Genomic DNA, 21,953 nt, shown 5'->3' on the forward strand with positions numbered 1-21,953 from the left:
GGCAGCAACAATCTCAAACACATGAAAACCCTGAAAGAAGTCAAACCATCAGCTGATCACCGGCACAGGTACTCATCCATGTTGGGAGCACTGCATGATGAATTTTCAAGGCGTTTTCAAGATTTCAAAAAGGTTGAGGATGAAATGCAGCTGGTTTCCTCTCCCTTTACCTGCAGTGTTGATAGTTGTTCAGCTTGAACTCATTGACCTGCAGTCTGATTCACTACTGAAAGAGCACTTTAAGTCAGCATCACTGCTAGAGTTCTACTCTGCTCTCAAGGAGGAGAACTTTCCAAACATGAGGAGACATGCTCAGAAGATGTTGGTTCTCTTTGGATCCACCTACATATGTGAACAGACATTCTCAGTCATGATGTTTACCAAGTCCAGGTACAGATCCTCTCTCACTGATGAACATCTGGCAGCTGTGCTTTGCATCTCCACCTCAGACATGCAACCTGACTTTGATGGACTTGTTAAAGCTCAACAGAGACTGGATTTCTCACTATGAATGAAAAAAAGAACTGAAGAACACTAAAATGTGGAAATATAACAAGTGAAATGGGACACTTGATATTTTTTTTTCTTTTTTTTCACAATTCTGAAAACATTAAATGTTTAATATAGGCATGTAAAGTAAAAAAGGCTACAAAACTGGGACACTTTTCTTTACACAGTTCAGTGACATGTCTTGTTTATTTTTGCTATAAGATGATGTGATGTCTTTAGAAAGCTAAGAAAATCCTTGTTTCAATAGTATATGAAACTCAAAATGCCCTTTGATATTAATGTTTCACATTATGTTTATCATTTTGGAAATAAATTCTATTTGAATAAATGATATTTTTGAAAGCTAACCTCACCTTTTAATTGCCAAATAATAACATACACTCTTACCAGGGGTCAAAACAATGCCATTTACTGCTTTTTATATAGAAATAAAATGTATATTATGCATAATTGAGTTTGGAATTTTGGCCCGGCCCTCCAACATATTTTCAGTTGCTCATTCGGCCCCCTGGGAAAAATAATTGCCCACCCCTGGTTTAGACAACACTATTTTGGACAGACCATATTAGGCTATTACTTGATTGATTGATTGATTGATTGATTGATTGATTGATTGATTGATTGAAAAGTTTATTAACAGATTGCAGAATGGGTACAGTACAGTACAGCTCAATACATACAATTGTTAAGAGGATGCAGACCTGAGAAAGACTTTCGTCTTGTTTCCATCAGGGTCCCCCATTTTCAATTCATCATATGACACACATGACATACAGATAGACAGTACTGCTACATCTATACATTTATGACATACCAGATTTTCAAATACAGTACTGTTTGTGATACTAAAAAAATCCAGAAGAAGAGTATATACATTTGACATAGAAACTGTGCATTGGGGGAGGTTGGGTAGGTGGTGGGGTGGGGCTGTACATTGGAGGTGGGGGGGGGACACTGTACATTGGAATACTGACATACATTTGACATGGAAACTGGGGTTGGGTAGGGGGGGGGGGAACTTCACATAAAAGATCACGTCTAAATGAAATGCACAAAACAAAAAATGTATGTATCATAACGTTACCCTGGTATAGATCTGTATGCATGTATTTCCCATTCATAACGTTATATACATATTCGTTAACGTTAGATCGTGCATGGCTTTTACATTGAAAAATGTACTTGTCACGTGGTTCCGTTCTCCATTCATCACATCGAAAACGAAAAACGAACTATCAAAACGTACACGGACCAAAATCGGCCCATTATTTACTCCTTTTTTCCATTTGATTCTGACACCAAAATACGGAAAACAGCTTCGTATTTCAGTTTCCCCCGTTTTTTCGATTTTGGTTTCAAACGGAAATAGGAAAACACGTTGTATTTCAGTTTTTTTTCGTATTTCCGTTTGAAACGTACACGGACCCTCTGGGTTGAAAGGTCTAAACTTGCGTATCCCACCGGAGCGTTTTCACCGTTACACCACTTGGCAGTCACAATGATGGAGTCCAGGGTGCCCACTGTTAAAGTTATCATAATTTTGTTGTAATACTTCGCCCGGGTAATATTTACATCCAATATTCTGAATCGTATGCGTTAAGAAAGACATAAGTACCAGTTACAATATCGATTGAATTTGAGGTAAAGATAGTTTATTGCTGAGTTTTCACTCAAGTCATTTTTCTTTGACTACTAACGTTACTAGCTAACGTTGCGCTACTAGCTTCTAGTACGACTAGCCCACCCAGAGACTGGATTGTAGTTAGCTAACGGTAATCACTGTGGTAAATTAACTAGCCAGCGTTTATTTAGTTTACCACTGAGCAGTATTGCAGGCGGTTGGACGTGTTAATGCTCACGGTACTTATTCATGTGCGTAATGTGCTACAGGAGAGTTTGCTTGTTGCTAACGTTGCCATCCTGCTTTAAATTATATCACGTTGCTAACGTCACTTAACTAGAGTTCAACGTGGCCAATACATCCATCTGCTGCTGGTTTAGCGTGAGCTAACTGTCCATGCTATAGTTATCTGTAACTAACATGGGCAACGTATAATGTCCTGTTTCTCCTGACGTTTATCTGAATATTGTTGCAATCTCTCTGAATGCTAACTAGCGGTTGGTAATGGTTAGTCTTCACCTCGTCCCCTTGTCTGTCAGCTTTTCGTTGTAGCCATGTCACTGTCCGAGGAGGTGCTATTGCAGCTGAAAAAGGTTCGGCAGAGGAAGCAAGACGGCACTCTTTACTTGATGGCTGAACGCATAGCCTGGGGCCCAGGGGGCAAGGACCGCTTCACTGTCAGCCATCTATATGCAGACATTCGTTGTGAGTACTCGATGGCCATCACATACACACAGGAGCACGCTGGCTCCTCTCTCTGTGACCGTATTTGACCCCACTGTGTACAGGTCAGAAGATAAGTCCAGACGGAAAAGCCAAGATCCAGCTCCAGCTCATCCTCCACACCGGTGAGAGTTCCACATTCCACTTTTCCCATGAGAGCAATGCTGTGAAAGACCGGGATGCTGCCAAAGACCTCCTGCAGCAGCTCCTGCCCAAGTTTAAGAAGAAGGCAAACAAGGAATTAGAGGAGAAAAACAGGTGAGTGTATGAGTTTCTGTCCAGAGCTGCTCAGACCAGGTCTTTCTTGACCTTCATGAAGGACCACTGTCCTTGGGGGCGACAGGTAGAGCAGTCGTCTGGTTTCCGGTTCAATTCCCAGCATGTCGAAGTGTCCTTGAGCAAGACACTTAACCCTGGCCCTAACTGCTCCCGATAAGCAGGTTGGCACCTTGCATGGTTGCCTCCGCTGTAGGTGAAATGTGAGGAACAAATTGTAAAGCGCTTTGGATAAAAGCGATATATAAATGCAGTCCATTGTGGAGTTATTAAGACAGTTATTTACTTGTTTTATTTCTAACCAATCAATGTCCACTTGCATCTTTTGGCCCATGGCTTGCCACCCAAGCTTAATTTTAAAATGTTTGGGAACCCCTCTTATTATATGGTGGGTTTGCCTGAAATGTTCTCTTGATTTTCTTGTGTGGCGTTTTCTACCCATAACAGCATAACTTTACATTCTCTTGCAGAATGCTGCAAGAAGACCCAGTGCTTTTCCAGTTGTACAAAGACCTCGTGGTCAGCCAAGTAATCAGTGCTGAAGAGTTCTGGGCCAACCGGCTAAGCATGAACAACGCAGACAACTCATTCGCCAATAACAAACAAGAAGTTGGCATATCAGCAGCCTTTCTGGTGAGTCGAGCAAAAATTCCCATCTTGAAAACAATGAAAATAACATGATAACCATTTAAAATGTGGGATGTATCAGTACTGGTATGTGATGCTAGGCAAAAATAGGGTTATCTGTGGATTTCCTCAGTAAAATCTGATAACAGGAACCATGTACCTAAGAAATTAAAGCAACTTTATTTTCTCCTTGTTGACATGTAGAATCATTTTGGATCTCTTAACGAAAGAATAAAATGATTGTATCTCTTTGTGTGATTGACTGTGCATGACTGACTAAATCAATCTTTGTCTTGAGTTTTCCAAAGTCAGCAATCGACAATGAGGCACACATTGTAGTGATCAACTGGTTGGTCACCAAAGCTGAGTTGCTCAACCCTGGTCCATACTGGCCCATACTGTTCATTAAAGGAGCTCGCCAAAATTATGGGAAATACGCTTACGGTCTTCTCCAGTGTCAGACAAGAATATATATATACCATTTCCTCTCTGTGCATTCAGTAGAAAGCTATCTGGCTGCAAGCTAGCCTAGCATAGCACAAATGAATGGAAGCGGATACGGACCAGCTAGAACTAGCTCTTGGCCAAAACCACCTCTCCCAGAGTGACACTGGAGAAGACCGTAAGTGCATTTCCCATAATGTTGGCATGCTCCTTTAAGAATGATTGGTCGGATCTGTACTTGGTATCAGTGGCTACTTGAAGTTTACAATTCAGAATCCATATCGGTTGACAAAAAGTGGTATTGAAACCTAAACTTGAAAAGTATGTCAGATCAGATGTTGCAATCAAGCACCAATGACGTTGTGACTGTAATTGAACATTTATTGATGGAAATATAACACTTCCCTAAAGTAAGTGATTTTGTCACATTCACATATCAGATCACACCCATCCTATCTTCCTTACAATGGTTTCCCATTCATTTTAGGATTCATTTTAAGGTTCTTGTTTTCACATGTAGAGCCATGTATGGTCAGGCACCTGTGTAGATCTGTGATCTGATTCATCCACATCTCACCAGTAGGTCACTGAGGTCTTCTGACCAGGGCTTACTGGTTGTCCTGATTAATCCATATCTCACCAGTAGGTCACTGAGGTCTTCTGACCAGGGCTTACTGGTTGTCCTGATTAATCCATTTATAACACTGGAACGTTCTTCATATAGGCATACGATCTGCAGTCAGCTGCCTTTTAAAAAGCAGCTGAAGACTCATCTATTCAAACTGGCCTTTGTCTTGTACTTTTCAGTGTTTTTGTTTAAGGTCTTTGTTAATCTATTTTTGCTTGTTTGTCTATTTTATGGTCTGATTTTGAATAATTCTTTGTTCTTTGTGAAGCACTTTGCTCTGTGAAAGGTGCTATACTAAATTTATTTGACTTACTTACATAATGGAATTGAAATTCAATGCTCAATGATTCTCCAAAACCAAACAGTCCTGTTTGTGGGTTACAGGCAGACATTAGGCCTCAGACAGACGGCTGCAATGGCTTGCGGTACAATCTAACAGCTGACATTATTGAGTCCATCTTCAGAACATACCCAGCAGGTAAACTACTACAATTATTTTTTCAAAAACTTGATGGATTTCAAATTGAACACTGACCATCCTTAGCGGACACATGCTGGATTGGGCGAGTGCTAAACCTACTTATGTTAATGCTTACAGTGAAACAGAAGTACGCTGAAAATGTGCCTCATAACCTGACCGAGAAGGAGTTCTGGACCCACTTTTTCCAGTCCCACTATTTCCACAGAGACCGCATCAACACAGGACTGCAGGATATCTTCTCAGAATGTGCCAAGCTGGATGAAAAGGGTAGGAACATGAACACTCTTCTCCAGTTTGATCCTTTCATTTCTGCTGTGAGTAGAGGTAGAAAATGTGACTTGAGTGTAGGGATCCAGATTTTGTCCCTTGTAGTCATTCGTATGTATTTGATATTTCCATTTTCCAGCATTGCACACTAGAACACTGAGCCACAAACACACCTTTGCTAAAAACCTTATATGTATGTTGTCCAGGTTTGAAATCTATGGTGCTTCAAGGAGTGAAGAATCCTCTGGTTGACCTCCTTTCGTTGGAGGATAAAACGCTAGACGAGGTGAGGGTTTGTGATGCATTACACACCAGTAGCCACATTACACTACGTATCCATTTAGTTGTGTGGCATTGTTTTTAAAGGTGCTTTAGATAAAACAGTTTATGTAAAGTAATCGTAAAAGAAAAAAAGAATACATCCACAGAGGTGCAGAATAAAAGTATTGCTTCCCCCCCCCCCCAATTTTCTTTTTCATGATTGTATGACCAAATAAAATTTGCGGGGCCAAAAGGAATGTTGCGTCCATGTATCCCCTCCCTACTTCCCATGTCCCCCGTGGAATGCACCTGATTAGATAAATGACATGCTGGTGCTCTAATGCGACATCTAGTGGCTGAATGTTACTTTGAACTTCTTATTGGTGGTTCTAAGACTGACCCTGTGTTCTCTCATGCAGGGCTATGGATTTTCTACGGCAGCCTCCGGTTCCAACAGGACGGTGAAAGATAGTAGCAACTCGGCCATTATCAAGCGTTTCAACCATCACAGTGCCATGGTGCTGGCAGCAGGGAGAGGGTAAACCAATGACAATCTCTTAACAGTTCAGTTGCTCAGCATGTTAACCCTGTCACTACCACACTACAGAAGGTTGACCCTTTCACTACCACACTACCGTCTGTGAAAGGGTTAACCCTTTTCGTGTCGCAGTGAAAGGGTTAACCTTCTGTATTGTCACAGTGAAAGGGTTAACCATTTGGTAGTGTGGTAGTGAAAGGGTTAATGGAAAAATCCACCATAAAACAGAATTCATGTACCGGTATATTATTTGTACGATTTTGCATAGTTAAAGGTACTCGACAGTGTTTTCTTGTAGATGGCTCGCTTTGGTTTACATTCACATTTCCACCCAAATAGACAGAGTTTCTGTTGTAACTATTTTCTACAAGCTGAATACATTTCCTATCTCATAAACTTTGCAAAGTCCATTTTCTTGCAATGTTTACATAGTTTATATTCCATCAGTGTTGAGTTTCACTTAAGGTTTTGGTGAAGTCATAATGAATGCGACCTCCTTTGATTGACAGGCAGTTTGTTTGTTATATTTCGAGGCAGATTGTATTGGCGGGTTTCTTGTTTATGAACATTAAGGGCTGGGCGATATATTGAGTATACTCAATGTATTGTGGCTTGTTCTACATGAGATGTAGTAAATTACTATATCGTGAACATCGAGTATATGTTGTCACGTCATTAAGCCGCCGCGGCTGAGATGAGACTTGCTTTAGTGCAGAGCTTTCCTCTCATTTCATTATAGACACAGACCAGTGCGGACCTTCAATGACATGCAATTTAATTGACACGAGCAATGGGCTAACATTAGCTGCTAACTAAGTTATCCCATAACTAGGCTACGCTAACTAACGTTAGCCGCTAACCCTGGAAACGCTCAAAGCGGACTCCATGACACCAGTTCCATTAGTGAGGAAAGGTGGGTTATATTGACGAGGCTTGACAACAGAGGTTCAAAGATAACTTCACATTTATTGGCTATTAGTTTCTTTATATCGGGCATCCAGTTCCCATCTCCGTGTGTTCAACTGTTCATGTGTTGACATTCTAGTGTGATATCAACTACGGCAACTTAGACGCTCAAAACTAAACCTAGAAATAAAACCGGGAGGGGGGTGGGGCTGGCTCTCTCTTGCGCGCTCTCTCGCGCGCTCTCTCTCACTCTCTACGTTCAATGATTTAAAGGGGCTATGCACTGCTATTCCTAGCACTATTTGGGCAACTTTACACAATTCCTGTTAGTCTATTGAAGACATTTGTAATTTTTTTTTCAAAAAAATTCATTGTTTTATATTTCTAATCAAGTACTCGAAACCATCATTTTTCAGCCTCGAGAAATCAGGCTGTTATGGCCCCGCCCATAAGCACTTTGAGTGACAGTCAGACCACAGTCTGCACTGGTAGAGGGAGGGAGGGAGGGGGGGGAAGAGAGAGAGAGTTCAGTTCAGTTCAGAGTTTTTATTTGCCACATGGAATAATACAATCATAGTTTCTTCATTAAAAAATCATAAATAGTAATTCCATGGACAAAAGGAGCAGGAAGAAGAATAAATCTTATAGTTATATAGTTACCTGCCCCTTATTCCTAAACTAACATGTATTTTCTTAATGGTCGGCGTATAACCTTATTTACACAAATAATCATTTATACCATGAGAGAGAGTGTGAGAGAGTGTGAGAGAGTGTGAGAGAGAGTGTGAGAGAGAGTGAGAGAGAGAGTGAGAGAGAGAGAGAGAGAGAGAGAGAGGGGGCAGGTCCCCCCCCCCCCCCCCCCAAGTGCCCCCTCTCTCTCCCTCCCTCCCTCTCTCTTCCTTTTTTTCTTTCTATCACTCTCCCGTTCGGAGGTGTGTGTCGCGCGGACCTCCGTGCGGCAGGTGCCCCCTCTCTCCCTCCCTCCTTCTCTCTTCCTTTCTCTCCTTTCTCTCCCACTCGGCTCTCGCTGATGAGACGAGGCAACTTTTTTCTTTTCTTTCTTTCAATCTCCCGTGTGGCGCGCGGCCGGCAGGTACCCCCCCCCCCCAAGTGCCCCCTCTCTCTCCCTCCCTCCCTCTCTCTTTCTTTCTCTCGGCTCCCTCTCGGCTCTCTCTTCCTCTCGGCCCCGCAGCCCCACTCGCTGTCTAGTCTAGGTAGAATGGGGGCGGGCATTAGCTCCAACCACAGAGCCAATCGCATCACTGTGTCTATCCACAGCGCCCAGTGACGTGCTCAGGGACTTCAAATCAAAATGACCCGATTTACTAGAGGCACAGAGGGGTTGGGCTGAAACGGAGCAATTCGCCAATATGGTATTTAGACCCTAAAACACATTGATACGAACTCCTATTACTATAATACAATGCTAGAGACTGAAAAATGACATTTATAATGCATGGGACCTTTAAAGTAGCCAAACGTTACAGTATAAATACTAACTGGATAGTTGATGATATAAACATTTTATTTCATTATCTGAAATATTCTAAAATCATTAAGTCTGCTATAAGCCATTAGCCTTTTGTGTGTGATTATTATTTTCTCACAGTAGTGTGTATATATGTGTGTGTTTGGCTAAAGTGGATAGAAAACACAGTACTGTGCAAAGGTCTTAGGCACCCAAGAGTTTTTATATAAATTGTCTTAGATGTAAATAATTTTTTTTTATTAGTGTGTCAGTAGACTACTCTTAGTACATTTTCATTAAATTATTTTTGAAACCATCTTCATGGTTTAATAATGCAAACATATGTTGCAGGGACTATTATAATCATCATATTGGCGTGACTGTATGCATCAAAGGGTTAAATCAAGCATTTGTAAGTGCTTTTAGAGGAAATGTCAAAATATTGCTATATATCGTGTATCGTGATATGGCCACAAAATATCACGATATCATTTAGAGGCCATATCGCCCAGCCCTTTGTGTGTAGCAATACCCACTAAATCACGTGACCCTACCTGCTTGAGCTGCTGCACTAAAAAAGTACAATAGGGCTCTATGGAGAAACCATGGCACTTCCCTGACTAAAAGTATAATTGAGCTCTATGGAGAAATCATGGCACTCCCCTGACTAAAAGTACAACAGGGCTCTATGGAGAAGCCATGGCACTCCCCTGATTAAAAGTATAATGGAGCTCTATGGTGCAATCATGGCACTTCCCTGACTAAAAGTACAATGGAGTTCTATGGAGAAATCATGGCACTCTCCTGACTAAAGGTATAATGGAGCTCTATGGAGAAACGATGGCACTCCCCTGACTAAAAGTATAATGGAGCTCTGGAGAAACCATGACACTCCCCTGACTAAATGCTTCCAGTGCACTTTTTCTTATCTACATCACCCTTGTGCTTGTGGCGTGCATGTGCTTCCTTGTGTATGTACTGGAATGCACATGATACAAAATTTTCGGGGACCTCTGTCCTCAGCAACTAGTTGTCAAAAAACTCCATTGGATACCTTTTAAGTCTTGGTTTGTGGACATTAGAAAGGCTCTTCCAAGCGGTCAGGTGGCGTAGCGGAGATTGTGCTCGTCACCAATGCAAGAGGCTGCGGTCTCGACTCCCGGAGCGTCAGCATTACCTTGGCTCGGGCTGATCGCTATACTAACTCGTTTGGCTGAGTTAGGGGGAGGGGAGCCGTGGGTGGGTCCTGGGCGTTGTGGACAGCGACCCCTACAGTTCGGTCGGGGCGCCTGCTCAGCAAGGGTAGGATCTGGAGAGAGGTAGTGCGACCTTCCACACGTTACACTCTCCCGGTGAGAATCTGCGCGGCCAGGCTGGCTGCCGGCTGGCTGCACATGCGTCGGAGGAAAGCATGTGACAGTCTCCGGCCTCTCGGACCAACAGTAGGGGAAAGTGCGCAACAACCAGGAAGGGGGTTGGGAATTGGCATAACGACTAACAGTGGGATGGGAGAAAAATCGGAAAAAGGAGGGGGGAAAAAAAGAAAAAAAGAAAGGCTCTTCCAAAGCTGGATGTAGGGATATGAGTGTATCCAGTTTTTTTTAAATGGCATATCGTGTCGACAAAAACTCAGATGAAATACGGACTAGGACTACCCCGAATTATATCAGAATATGAATGTGCATGTGTAAATGCACGCATCCACAGTTAATCAGAGACACATTTTGTGAACACAGTGACAGTGATTGTGCCTAGAGTGATTTTTCTAAGGGATATGGACACTTTTGCTCTTACATACCTACAATAAAAATTATCTGACTCTACATGGGACGACTAGCTGTTCTCAGCGGAGCACCAAGTTATGCCTCGTGATGACATCACACATGATCTGTTTTCTTGATTCCTAGCTTTGGGAGATAAATAATGTTTACAAATATGGATTGAACTGTTTTAAAATCACAGTAATAACGTCCCAATTTAGGTTGGAATTGTGTCTTTAAGATGCGTGTTGATGTGGTTGTGTTTTTAAAGCGATCATGCTCCAAATGACCAGGCTAGTGAGACGAGCAGCACAGATGGAAACTCAAGGGATTCAGATGTCTTCCAACCTCCTATTAAGAAGGTATGTTAGCTGGGTTTACGCACGCACGCACGCAAGGCACCACACACACTAAGGCACTTCAACTCATACAGAACGCAGCGACCCGCTTGATCTCCAATCTACCAAAGTCGGCCCACGTCACCCTACTTCTTAGAGAGCTGCACTGGCTTCCCATTGCCACATAAATCAGCTTCAAGGTCCTTGACCTGGCATATATCGTGCAGTGAGGGGAACAGCTCCCTCCTACCCTCCGGTCAATGGTCTCTAACTACGCACCCTCATGACCCCTACTCTGCATCTTCTGGCCGCCACAGACCCACTCCTATCTGAGCTCCTTGGTGGTCATCCGAGCAAAGCAGGCTATTCTCAGTCCTCGCTCCACAATGGTGGAATGAACTTCCCACCACAGTCAGGACAGCCAAAACCTGCCCAATTTTCAGCGGTTGACTAAAAACACACTTCTTCAATATCTATCTTTTTTTATTAAATAACACTAACCTTCTGTCTTTTACTATTATGCACTTCGCTACTAAGTAATCTACTGTGCCTATATTACTACCTACTATGCTAGTAATATGTCTATACTACTATGCACTCAAGTTGGACACTGGTTTGATGAACAATATCACTGACCCTTAGCTGCCAGAGTTGTAACCTTCCTGCTGACTTGTTGTACAGAACCTTTACGTCTTGCTTTGGATATAGTGTAGATAACTATAATATTAGGATACCTGCCCAATGCCAACTGTGGCTCTGTACTTCTGGACGGAGTGTAAGAATTTGGTCCCCCCAGGGGGGAGCTCCAGTAGCTCACCGCATATCTCGGCGCTATTTCTGCGTCGGGGAAAACCGTGCTCGTCACGGATCTGGGGGACACGAGTTCGATTCCCGGACCCGCCGTCATTTCTCAGAATGTCTTCCCCTGCTCTACATCCCGTTTCAACCTGTTTCTGTCGGTCATACTTGACCAGAAAAGCGATAAACGCTAAAAATAAAGTTTAAAAAAATAAATAAAAAAATTGGTCCCTACTGCCCCGAGAATTCTCCGAATTATGCACATGTGGTCCTACTGTTAGGCATATAGGAGTAACGGTATGTTATCAAACCGTAACCTAGGGGAAAACTGTCTCCACCAGTATGTAGGAGAGCCTCCCATTAGGTGTTACTGAGATGATCATTCTGGAATGCAGGAGAGGAGTGTTAGAAATGCAGAATGTAGAAGGTTTGACTTAAAACGACGACAATCTTCTTCAAAGACGTATCATTTAGATAAAAACTCTTGGCGAGTCATTTTGTGATCGCTCCATCCACCAGAAGAAAGCGCCCCTACTCTGAAGGAGGAAATGCAGCTTGTTGCTCTGGGTTCCTCACAGCCAACTATCTATAATGTCTTAAACCTGCCTTTAACACTTTGGATGCCAGCCACGCGGTTTGTCGTTAGTTCATGCCGACCGTTGAGTGCCCGCCAACGCTATATAGCGTTTGTTTGTCGTATTTTATTTTTATTTTTTATATTTCATCAATCGAGCCTCAGGTTAGTGTTGCAGACTCTCTCTGAGCTCAATTGGGAAGATACCGCCGCATGGCTGGTAATCAAAGTGCTAATTTGCACATTTTTGCACCGCTGATGCCACGCAGATGTGTTAATAATGTCCCCACAGTTGATGCAGTGGTTTCCCTGGATTTGTCTGTTGTGGACGGGTCACATAATGTCATTGCTCCAAGTGTAGATGATCACACGTTCCAAGTGAATCGATGCCATGATATCAACACATAAGTGGTTATGGATCCATGATCCTTGATGTCATGGCCAAATGGGTCGGATGCACAACGGCTAGGGATGCACCTATGAACATGTTGGCCGATACTGATAACTGATATTAACATTTCTGTTAATATTTCTGCCGATATTACTGATGTCAATATGGTATATCTTAATATATCTTTATATAAATAAAACACATTTCTATGATAATAAAATGTTGTACATGAATGAATTGCATTTATATAGCGCTTTTCTAGACACACTCCACTATGGCTCAATGGCTGTTATACACTGGCACCAGGCACACATCACACTACACACAATGGCTGAAACGCTCAGGAGACAGGGATTGATATCAGCCAATTTAGGGGGGAGGGATGATTAGGTGGCCTTGATAATAATAATTCATTACATTTATATAGCGCTTTTCTAGACACTCAAAGCGCTCCCCACAATGTAGGGTGGAAATGGCCTCCTTCACCACCAGTGGTGGCACCCAACCTTGATGTCAGACAGAGACTTGATTGGGAATTTGTCCTGGAACATCGGGGAACCCCCTACTCTTTGTGATAGATGCCCTGGGTTCTTTAACAACCGAATTCAGTCGGGACCTCGGTTTAGCGTCTCATCCGAAGGACGGCACTCGCAACTGTACTGTGTCCCTATCACCGTAACAGTCCAGAGGATAGAGCCATATGAAATCCGCATTCACGGAATCGTGGACGGAATCGCGGAATTGAGCAATAAAAATGGAATCGACAGTAAAAAATTTTTTTTATTATTATTAAATTTTTTATGTTGTGGGACTTGTACAGCACTTTGTTCAACTTTGTCAGTGCTGTAACGTTTAAACCTTTTTAAATCTTAGACAAACAACACTTTGCTTTCATGAAATATTGTAAGCCGTCATTTGAGGCTTTATAAAAGCAGCACAATGAACACAAATCTGTCAGTGCCGAGTCCGACCTCATCTTAAATAACAAACGGCATTGCTTGTTGTAGTTAACAAAGAGCAGAGTTGATTTTGCAAAAAAAAATTATATATACACTTTTTTTTTTTTAACCGAATTTTATTTTCATATTCGAATCCCATGCCCATCGAACGAAGCTTCGAAGTATTTAAGACAGCCCTATTAAATGGACTGTTATATCTTATTAAATTGTGGACATTTATTCATTCCCACTTATTAGACACTATTTCTGATGGTAAAATGAGCGTACAAAGCAAAATACAGAATTCTGAAATATTCAAACGAAAAAAAATGGAATTTGAAAAAAAAAATTGAATTTGGAAAAAAATAAAACGGATTTCATATGGCTCTACCAGAGGACAGAGTGTTCCCTGCTAGACAACAACACCACTTTCCGGTTCACCGGGGCTCGAACCGGTGATCTTCCGATCATGAGTCCGGAGCTCTACCATGATGTAGCCACGCTGCCGGACATACTGAAACAATGATTGCTGCATCATTATCACATGCAAGTAACATTACCCAAATAAATGATGTGTGGTCGAAAAAAGAAAAACACACAACGGCAGCCAGCTAGACAGAGAAATAATCATCGGTTGTTCACATCCGCACAGTTTTGTTCATCAAACCAATGCAATCCAAAAAACATCACTATCACCAGCCGATATATGTTTGCCGATATATATCTATCCAGTTTTGCTCATCGAATCATGAAAAAACCACTATCATCGGCTGATATTGATATATTCACAGATATATTGTGCATCCCTACCAAGATCACTGCCAAAGTATCACCAAAGTTATTATTATTATTACATTAGCAATGGCATGTTCATTTTCAGCATATAGGGACTTCTTATAAACAAAAGATAAATAGGCCTACTAACCTCATTAAACTAAATTCTCATTTAAATATATTGATGATCTTGTCTTCAAATTGAGACATTTTCTTTTATTTATAGAAATCAATTTTTTCCATGTGTGCAGCAGAAAACGATTGTTGAAGCAATGTTCCTCTGTGAAATTATAAATGTTTTATTTATATCATTCTGCCCTTAGATTTATTAATCCATAACTTGACTATTAAGAAAAACTACAAAGATCATTCATTTCAGTTTGTGGTTCAGAGTGACTTAATTGTGATTTTGAGAGACTGGATAAATACAGGCCCATGACTCATTTTTAAATGCTGTAGTAATTTATTTTATTTATTTAACCTTTATTTAACCAGGCAGGTCAAGTAAGAAAAAAATATTATTTACAATGATGGCCTGGTGAGAGGACAAAAGGACCTCTCGAAGGGTAACGGGGAAAAGAATAAATAAATAAAATAAAATGGAAAAACAAAACACAGCACCCAGACGATACATACATCAGAGTTAAGGGAAGTAATTAAAACACACGGCAAACAAACAAAATGTGTTATTGCTTATTTGTTATTGGTCTATTTCAGCTGAAATTACAAGAAGCCATAGAATACGAGGATCTGCAGAGGGAAAATGTAAGGAAAACAGTCGCTTTGAACCTTAAGAAATCTGACAGGTAGAGTTGGTTATTTTTCCATTTAAAATTCAGCACAGTTTTTCCACTCATACCCTTCTTGGACTTTATTTTCTATGAATCCATCTCGTGGTTTTTTTCTAAGGTACTTTCATGGTCCTGTGCCACTTCAGTCCCAACAGTACACCTCCAGCCAGGACATTATCAACTCTGTCAGCTACATCAAGCACGAGATGGACGGCTATAAACCCAACCTTACTCAGGTTAGATCCTCTGGTGATCTCCGCTTCCACTATGTTACTAGAACTTAACTACCGTAATTCCTCTAATAGTAACCCCGGCTTGTATTTGTTTCAACTGTAGCGGGTACCAGGCTTGTATTAGGAGGAGGCCTGTATAAGAGGGAGGCCTATATTTAAAATGTTCAAACGGATCATAATGAATAAATCAACATTTTGTGTCAGTTTGAACCCAGTAAAATGTACTGGGTTCATTTATTGAAACCAAGTACTGTATGAAATAGTAAACAGTGCAATTACAGGTGGTCACTGGTCATTTCAACGTTTTCAAAGTGAAATCAAGTAACTAGCTCAGTATGCAGCTCAGTATATTAGTAACCCGGCTTGTATTAGGAGGCCGGCTTATAATTGCTTAGCTCAAGAGCGCACCCGGCCATTAATAGAGACCCGGCTTGTATTTGAGACCCGGTTACTATTAGAGGAATTACGGTATCTTTAAAAAAAATAAATAAAAAATCATTATCTACTCATCTATTTTCAGCACCAGACCAGAGATATCCCGGGTTAACTCGCCATGCGTTGGGCGCCAAGACCCGAGATTTCTCTGGTTTTGGTCGTTTATGCCTTTATTCAATATTTGTATTCATTATTCATCCACGGACCTCTGTGTTACCATAGGGAATGAGTCTGAGGTCGCCAAACGGCAATACCGGCTGCATCCCGCTAGACGGCGGTATCGAGCACCCTTTGTAACCTTGTATCTTGGCCTGTGTAATGGCCAAACGTCTCCCATTTCATGTTTCCTTGTCGGGCGAGGGCAGCCGTTCTGCTGGTTCCATTGAAGCGCGTCAAATATCCCCGATCCATATGTTGTTGTGGATTATGCTGTGTGCCAAATGGACATTGGATGTACCAGATGGCGATCAAACAATTGGAATATTATTTTTGGAATACTCCCGATCACAGGTAAGAATGATCTGACGTCAATTTTAGCTTGATCCTGCAATGCTATACCGATCGGGCTGATAAGCGTTCAATACGAATGCCGTTACTGACAATCAAATAATCAGAAATGACCCCCCCCCCCCCTTTCATGCATTCATGATGGAACATAATACCTATGATATATATGGAATTGACGTAGTTTCTGATTATTTGATTGTCAGTAACGCCATTCGCATTGAACACTAAAAACGGTTATCAGCCTGATCGGTGTAAAAGCATTGCAGGATCAAGCAAAAATTTACGTCTGATCATTCTTACCTGTGATCGGGAGTATTCCAAAAATAATATTCCAATTGTTTGATTGCCATCTGGTATATCCAATGTCCATTTGGCCCACAGCATAATCCACCACAACATATGGATCGGGGTTATTTGACACGCTTCGATGGAACCGGCAGAACGGCTGCCCTCGCCCGACAAGGAAACATGAAACCAGAGACGTTTGGCCATCCCACAGAGAAAGATACAAGGGTATAAAGGGTGCTCGATACCGCCGTCTAGCGTGATGTGACCGGTATTGCACTTTTACATTCTCATGCTGATTCCCCATGTTAACCCTGAGTCTATGTGCCTGTAATGAATAGAAATATCAAATAAAAGAAATAACGGATCAAATAACGAGTATACTCGTTGGCGTTCAACGATTGGCGCCCAATAACGAGTATACTCGTCGTTGGCATTGAATGAGTTAAGCTGTCACATAATTTTGGTCCTTTTTATCAACCGTTCACTCAAGCAATTTAAGAATGGAAACTTGTCTCCAATGCAATATTTTGGTTTGCCATGGCAGGAATACTCTTTAATGTTTCAGATGCACCTGTGTAATGCTCCATACAGGTGTTGACCAGCAGTGTAGCTACTACTGCCATTGCAGCTCTTTCACCAGGGGGCATCCTCATGCAGGCAGGAACACAACAAGCCATAAACCGTAAGTGTGTTGGTGAAACTGCTTATTTACATTAATATTCATAATAAATCATTTAAACTTGTGACAGCATCGCTGATGTACACCGTCTCTGAAGCGCCCCTAAAGAAGATGCTGAACCTTTCAGGCATACTACAATATTAAAAATGAATATGAACATATTTTTGCAGGATATTCTTTATTCTTACTTTATCCCCCCCCCCCCCCCCCAGAGATGGTGCCTAGTGAGGTCCAAGAAGAGTTGAAGCATCTGTACACAGCAGCGGGAGAGTTGTTGAGACACTTCTGGTCGTGTTTTCCTGTAAACACCCCGTTCTTGGAGGAGAAGGTGATTGCTGGGAGATTCAAAGTATTGTTGTCATACTCTATTCCTTTTGTCATCAAAGAATTATCTTCCTTAACACTACATCTCACAGAAACCATTTTAGCAGGGTTCCATCTTCAGAAAAGAGTATTACTTGATCTGCATGTCCTACTTGTCAAATCTAGTGTCTGGTGAACATTTTTCCAATAAATGTTCTTAAAGGTGCTATAGATAACATTAAGTCACTAGATGTCGCACTAGAGCACCAGCATGTCATTTATCCAATCGGGTGCATTCTACGTGGGCAATACTTTCTAAAAGCTCTGGATGTATTATTTTTTTTTATGTTTACTCTACAGCACCTTTCAGCAGTTTCATGTGCATTTTTGCCTCAGGAAGTCCATTCCAACTGGGCATGGGAACCCTGTTTGCTAAAGAAAACGTTTTAGACCTACTGGTAATCGAGGGATATCAGTACCGGCACATTGAACTGGCCTTCAGAGTCTAATTTAATGTAGTAAACCACAGTTTTAAAAACTAGTGGGGGGGGGGGGGGGGGGGTCATCATTTAATGGCTGCAAAGCTGTTGTATTTTCGAATATGGATCAGTGTGAAATATAAATCACTTCTTATATATAATGTGATTCATTTTTAAATAGCCTGAATAAGGTAAAATCACATAAAACCAAGTTAAACCCTATTCGGTGGTTAATCTTGATAGACGAGCCTTTCAAATTTACATATATATATATTTTTAAAGGCCTCTTTTTAAAATTCCAACTGACAATCCATTTCACTTAAGTTTATATTGTTTGTTTCCTCATGTAGGTGGTGAAGATGAAGTCAAACCTAGAGAGATTTCAGATGACCAAGCTTCGTCCTTTCCAGGAAAAGATCCAGCGTCAATATATAAGTACAAACGTAAGTTGCTGCTGATTCTCAGGGTTAAGTCAAAACTCGTCCCAACTAATTATTACAAGTTCACATTGTGTTTTCTAAGGGATCAACAGAAAGCTCAAAGAGTCGACAGTCGACAGTGGCTCAGGAGGTAGAGCAGTCACCTGGTAATCCGGAGGTTTCCGGTTCAATTCCCAGGCAGCGTGCCGAAGTGTCCTTGAGAAAGACACTTAACCCCTAACTGCTCCCAATGAGCAGGTTGGCACCTTGCATGGTTGCCTCTTCCGTCGGTGTGAATGAATGGGTAAAATGTGAGTACCAAATTGTAAAGCGATTTGGATAAAAGTGTTATATAATGCACCATTTACCATTTGACAAAGACTGGTGAGGTGAAAACACAAGCCGCTGCTGAAATATAGTATAAAAAAAAGTCTCCTTTCAAATTGGCAATGGCCCCTTCTGTGGTTTTCTGGGAAAGTTAAACGAATGTTCTGTGTTGCCACCACTGGTCGCCAATAAAACACATTACTATCACCATAGCACCTGAGGAAGCAGAAGCGAAACGAGTTGTGCAATAAAAAAAAGCAAAAACCAGTCCTGAGGAGTGTGTGGTCCCTTCTTTCTTTTGAAGGTATTCTACTTTTAGTTTTACATTACTATCACTGTTAACCTGTTAGGTCAAGGTGCTGATCTTATTGGCGACCAGTGGTGGCAGCACTGAGCGTTTGTCGACTGGAGGATTTGAAAGGAGACTTTGGAGAGGAAAGTTTTTTTTTCCCCCACTGTATTTCAGCAGAGGCTTGTGTTTTCACCTCAGTCTTTGTCAAGCTTTCCGTTGATCCCTTAGAAAACACAATGTGAACTTCAATAATTATTTAGGGCGAGTTTTGACTTAACCCTCAGAATCCATGGTGGTTTGTTATTGAAGATTTGTATATAATGCATAGAAGTCAAAGGAGCTACGGAAGTCTCAACATGCATTCTGTCTAAAATAAAATAATATGTAGAGGCCTATTATTAAAAAAAAGAATTTGGATCAAATATTTTTATTCTTTTTATACACAAAACAAGATGAACACAATACAGTAATAATAATAACAAGACATCACAATACCACAATAATAACAATAATGACTAGCAATAACACAAATAGAAAATAATAATAATAAATACAGAACATAAAAAATCTACTTATACTATTACAGACACCATAATAGACACCACAAAAGACATTTCCTCCCCCACTCTCACCCCAGGACCCCCCAGGATCAACAACCGACCCGCCGCTAGATTGAGGCCTTTACTTTCTCGGCCGCTGAGACCCAAAGTTCAATGCCGGCCTGTCCAACCCCAATCACCCGTGCAGTAGATATTTCGATATAAATGATATCCAACAGTGTCAGAGACCAATGAATCATTGTGAGTTTCCTATTATTAAATCTATTGATAAAATAAACTGTCTCACAGGGCACATGGAGGAGATGTTTGAGACGGCCTATAACAAATTCCACAAACTGTCCCACAGCTCACAGGGCACATGGAGGAGATGTTTGAGACGGCCTATAACAAATTCCACGCCTGGAAAACCCGTCGGATGATGAGGAAAACCTGAGCTTCAGTCATTTGCTGGAGAGAAAGGATAATGGAAGGAATAAGAACATAAGAAGAAGGCGGTGGACACGCTGCCAGCACTGAGGCCTACCAGACTGCTGTGACGACGAACACGGAACACACAGCCTGGAGGGACACGGTCCATGTTGGCTGATGATGATGATGATGATATAGATGGGTGGTGGTGCTGCTACTACATCCCCAACATGTACAACAGAGACTCAACTGCATCTCAGTCCAAATTAACTGTACTTAGTGTCCTTTGTTTTTGTTAGCATTTTCTCAGTGGTTGAGATGATGTCAGGGCTCCTTTTTAATGGTTGAATGGGACTTTTAAAAAAGATTAAAATGGTGTAATATGACCAAACTTTAAATGTAAACCAGAGGAGGCACTCTCAGGAACAGAGACTGGGGGTGAGAGATACAAGAAAAGGACTGCCAGTATGCGAGATCTTTTTTGTTTTTTTTTATCAGTGCGCAGGACAAGACTTGGGACAAGAGTTTGCCAATGCAATGAGCCCTTCTTGAGCAGCAGATCGATTCAGGGAGCATAGAGTAGTTCCAGTAAACCTGGGAAATGGAAGCGGAGTGAATATAGCAATACTGTAATGACATTTCGCACTGTGGTGCATTAGTATGTGTGACCCAATCACATTTAAGTGCACTGGTTTGTAATGTCTGCACCTTCTAGCTGCACTGAAGACAAAGATGTTACTCAGAAATAAAGTGAAGCGTATGTTCATGTTGCTTTCTGTTCAGCAGCTTTCTCTGCCTCGTAATCTTTGTAGCATCTAATTTCTCCCAACTCTGTGATGCTAATCTAATTTGAATGGGCTATTATGATACTATAGGGAGGCTAGTGTCTATCTCCAGTTTCAATCGATAAAGACCGTTTCACTGGGATTCTGTTGCTAGGGAACGGTTTGGACCCAAGTATTTCCTGTCAAGTATTGCATTGGCGAACATTGCAGCAGTAAATAAACTTGGGTAATTTTAGAATGTAATTGTAACCTTCATACCGTCTTACTATTATGTACTTTGCTACTAAGTAGTATACTGTGCCTATACTATTAGTACTACACTAATATGTACTATTGATTGATTGATTGAAAAGTTTATTAACAGATTGCAGAATGGGTACAGTACAGTACAGCTCAATACATACAATTGTTAAGGGGATGCAGACCAGAGAAAGACTTTCGACTTGTTTACATCAGGGTCCCCCATTTTCAATTCATCATAACATATATGACATACATGACATACAGATAGACAGTACTGCTACATCTATACATTTATGACATATCAGATTTGCAAATACAGTACTGTTTGTGATACAAAAGTGTCCAGAAAAGGAGTGTATATACATTTGGCATAGAAACTGTACATTGGAGGAGGTTGGTTGGGTGGGGTGGGGTTGGGTGGGTTGGGTGAGGGCTGTACATTGGAGGTGGGGGGGGGGGGGGGTGGGTTGGGAAGGGGACACACACACATTTTACACTGTACATTGGAATATTGACAAAGCCTTACTTGGTCATTTACTGTACAACTAGGTTAGGACATTTGTAGGGGCCAGTTTCGAATTGCAGTCTCACGTAGGTGTTTTTTGAGAGTGTTTTTGAAGGTGGGTAGTGATTCACATTCCTTTACAGCTTTAGGCAGGGCGTTCCACATTGATGTGGCATAATTGCGAAACGTGTTTAGTCCCTTGTTTGATCCGAATCTGGGTTTTACATGATTTGTGGAGCTCCCTCTGGTGTTGTGATCGTGGTATTCACTGACCTTTGGGAAGTATTTTGACATGTACATGGGTACCTTGGTCGCGTAGTGTATCTTGTAGACCAGGCCCATTGCAAGTTGCTGTACTCTGTCGTCTACTCTAAGC

General features: G+C 41.5%; 1 protein-coding gene across 2 annotated transcripts; it reads left to right on the forward strand.

Annotated features, from left to right (window-relative positions):
- Window positions 1-2,008: 2,008 nt before the first annotated feature.
- On the forward strand, window positions 2,009-20,815 carry gtf2h1 (general transcription factor IIH, polypeptide 1). Of its 2 annotated transcripts, none has more exons than XM_084334420.1 (15): window positions 2,009-2,151; window positions 2,671-2,836; window positions 2,920-3,112; window positions 3,601-3,763; window positions 5,214-5,307; window positions 5,428-5,577; window positions 5,784-5,863; window positions 6,258-6,376; window positions 10,782-10,872; window positions 15,041-15,129; window positions 15,233-15,350; window positions 17,169-17,259; window positions 17,469-17,584; window positions 18,389-18,481; window positions 19,925-20,815. In XM_084334420.1, exons 2-15 carry the CDS (start codon window positions 2,686-2,688, stop codon window positions 20,009-20,011), a joined length of 1,635 nt encoding a protein of 544 aa, XP_084190546.1. In that variant the 5' UTR covers window positions 2,009-2,151; window positions 2,671-2,685; the 3' UTR covers window positions 20,012-20,815. The 2 variants fall into 2 exon arrangements, with proteins under 2 accessions (XP_084190546.1, XP_084190545.1); XM_084334419.1 differs by having other exon boundaries at window positions 19,983-20,815.
- The last annotated feature ends 1,138 nt before the right edge of the window (window positions 20,816-21,953 follow it).

This window comes from Notolepis coatsorum (genome assembly GCF_963971535.1).
Source record: "Notolepis coatsorum genome assembly, chromosome: 18".
Classification (NCBI taxonomy): domain Eukaryota; kingdom Metazoa; phylum Chordata; class Actinopteri; order Aulopiformes; family Paralepididae; genus Notolepis; species Notolepis coatsorum.